The sequence below is a fragment of the Zea mays genome, chromosome 5, assembly GCF_902167145.1.
Source record: "Zea mays cultivar B73 chromosome 5, Zm-B73-REFERENCE-NAM-5.0, whole genome shotgun sequence".
Taxonomy (NCBI): domain Eukaryota; kingdom Viridiplantae; phylum Streptophyta; class Magnoliopsida; order Poales; family Poaceae; genus Zea; species Zea mays.
The window spans coordinates 70,181,327-70,183,724 of record NC_050100.1 but is presented as its reverse complement, the minus strand read 5'-3'; the positions used below and the strand labels follow the sequence as shown (position 1 = coordinate 70,183,724).

At 45.6% G+C, this 2,398-nt stretch overlaps 1 protein-coding gene across 3 annotated transcripts; it reads right to left on the bottom strand.

Annotated features, from left to right (window-relative positions):
* Positions 1–308: 308 nt before the first annotated feature.
* LOC100278836 (uncharacterized) lies at positions 309–1,907 on the bottom strand. 3 transcript variants are annotated; one of them, XM_035967935.1, is made up of 3 exons: positions 1,661–1,897; positions 1,368–1,555; positions 311–766 (listed from the first exon to the last, which is right to left on the bottom strand). In XM_035967935.1, exons 1-3 carry the CDS (start codon positions 1,810–1,812, stop codon positions 666–668), a joined length of 441 nt encoding a protein of 146 aa, XP_035823828.1. In that variant the 5' UTR covers positions 1,813–1,897; the 3' UTR covers positions 311–665. The 3 variants fall into 3 exon arrangements, 2 of the variants coding, with proteins under 2 accessions (XP_035823828.1, NP_001145453.1); XR_002750662.2 differs by having other exon boundaries at positions 309–766; positions 1,368–1,887; NM_001151981.2 differs by lacking the exon at positions 311–766 and having other exon boundaries at positions 1,184–1,907.
* Between the last annotated feature and the right edge of the window lie 491 nt (positions 1,908–2,398).

The window sequence follows — 2,398 nt, the reverse complement described above, 5'->3', positions numbered from 1 at the left end:
AAAACAGGTCACGTCCGTTGAGTTAACCATCGGGACCAAGACCCTTGCTACTATCCTAGTAGGTGGCAAGATGCCTAAGAAAACCGATGTGATCGCATCGAGTTAGTTGCTTTTGGTTCGCTCAGCTCCACCAAAAGCCAGGGGGCATATGTTGAGCACCAATTTGAGCCGCCGGACGGTCCGCGGTTCGGACGGTCCGCGCCTGTGGGCCAAACGGTCCGCGCGTGCACAGAACAGATTATGGTTCCGAGTTTTGTGCTACGGTTGTTAGCTAAATTCGCGGAATTAGTTCGGGAAATTAGTTTGTAAAGGGTCCAGCCCACTCCTCTATAAATACAGAGGTATACGACCGATTTGTAATTATCAATCGAATCAATAACACTTTTATCTCGTATTTATTTCCTGTACAATTAGGAGTAATTCTAGTCTAATTCTAGTTTAGCCTCTCAATCCCCAAATTCTCCGCTTCTCTTCGACTCTACGTCGATTAGAGGAGTCTAGGTCGGTCTGTCCGAGCCTAGACGTCACCTAGGATCTCTCCTCCCCGATGGGGTCCCTCCTGGGAGTGAGATCCAGGCGCCGCCGGTGATCTTCCGCCGCCCCTGCGCCACGCGCGGACCATCCGGCCCGAGGGCGTGGACCATCTGGCCGTCAGGCAGGAAACCCTAGCCTCGCGCCAGGTCGCAGACCGTCCGACCCCTAGCCGCGGACCATCTGCCCCTGTGCAGAGAGCACCGCCGCTGGTTCGTGTTGAGTGATTGGCGTCCTAAAAAGGTGTCAACAAATACGTAGCAAGGTCAGTTAACACAAACAGTCTTCTCTGTCCAGATTTGGACAGATTCAGACTCCAAGTTTCAAACAGCTATAACTTGGCCTCTAATCCACCAAAAAGGGTGATCCAAGACATTTAGGAAAGCTTAAGGAAAGTACAACAATTCTTATATATTTATTAAGGGTTGATTCTCAGTTTAACTTGGGCAAACAATGTCATCTTCGAAATTTGTACATAATTTGGACAGATTTTGAGACTTGATTTGGAAAAATCATAAATCCTAAACTACTAAACCTATGGTCAAGAAATTTTTACAGAAGCAAGATATAGAAGTTAGCTACAACTTTTATATATAACACATCCATAAAAAACATGATTTACTTCACTCAATTAGTTGCACAATCAAAACTGTAAGTGCAGGTTCGAACTACAATACCGTCATCACTTATTTTAACCATAATCATGAATACAATCATGTCACTATCCACGAAGAGGTATTACCACTGACTCATGATTCATATATATATATATTCATAAAACATATCTATTCCATTCATCTAATAATTCAATCAACATTAATAATGAATTAACTTACCAACACTAAATAGACTCGGAATTCGCAAGAGCAACAAGGATCTCTGATTCATCCATTCTATCAAACACCTAGCACACGCCACATGGATTTCCTCTCTACGCAAAACCTGGGGTTCCTCTTCTCCAATCTGCAGCAGATGGGGAGGGTGCCGACTGTGGAAGGGGCTGGAGCCAGGGCGAGCACCACAACTGGAAGGTGAGGGAGAGGGTGACGTCCACACCATTGGAAGTGAGCAGGAGAGATGCAGCAATCGGGAGAGACCATGGACGAGTAGAAAGGCATGGCGAGCTTACCATGGGTTGGCCATGGGAGGAAGAGCAGGGAGCAGAGGAAAGCGTCCTTGCTGCAGGGAGTGGAGATGCCAGCCATCAGGGAGAGGAGGGCGACATCCATGGGAAGCTGGGGCTGATCCATGCCATGGAGAGGGATCGAGGGGGAGCCCCATGGGAGGGAGCAAGGGGCGGCCAATAGAAAATGGAGGGGCTGGTGTCGGCGTGCAAGAAATGAGAATGAAGGAGAACAGCGGTGGATAGGATAAAGAATAAGAAAGAAGGCGTTGAGAAATATTATAGAGAGATGACGTGCTCAAGCTAGCAAACAGGAGGTGGCAGCCTAGAAAGAGGCCCTGTTTGGCACAGCTTATTTTCAGCTTCTTCACAAATTTAAGCAGAGGTTCTGCCAAACAGGCAGCTTCTGCAGTAGCTTATCAGTTCAGCTGCTTCTCAGAATACACTAAAAGCAGCCAACAAGCAGAAGCTGCTTTTCACCAGCTTCTCAGATAAGCTGCTTTTTCAACAAGCACCAGCTGTGCCAAACAGGGCCAGAGGATAAGAATTTAGATTTTTCTTGTCCAATTTGTAACAAAAGAAAACACCTATGAAATCTAGGATTTGAATCTGAACGAGATACAAACAGACCAATCAAAATAATATCAATTTTAATATTTTTGGATTACGCTTACAATGGTAGGTATTTTCGGGATCAGATAAATTTTCACAATTTTAGGCAGTGAAACAAATTAATTATGAATA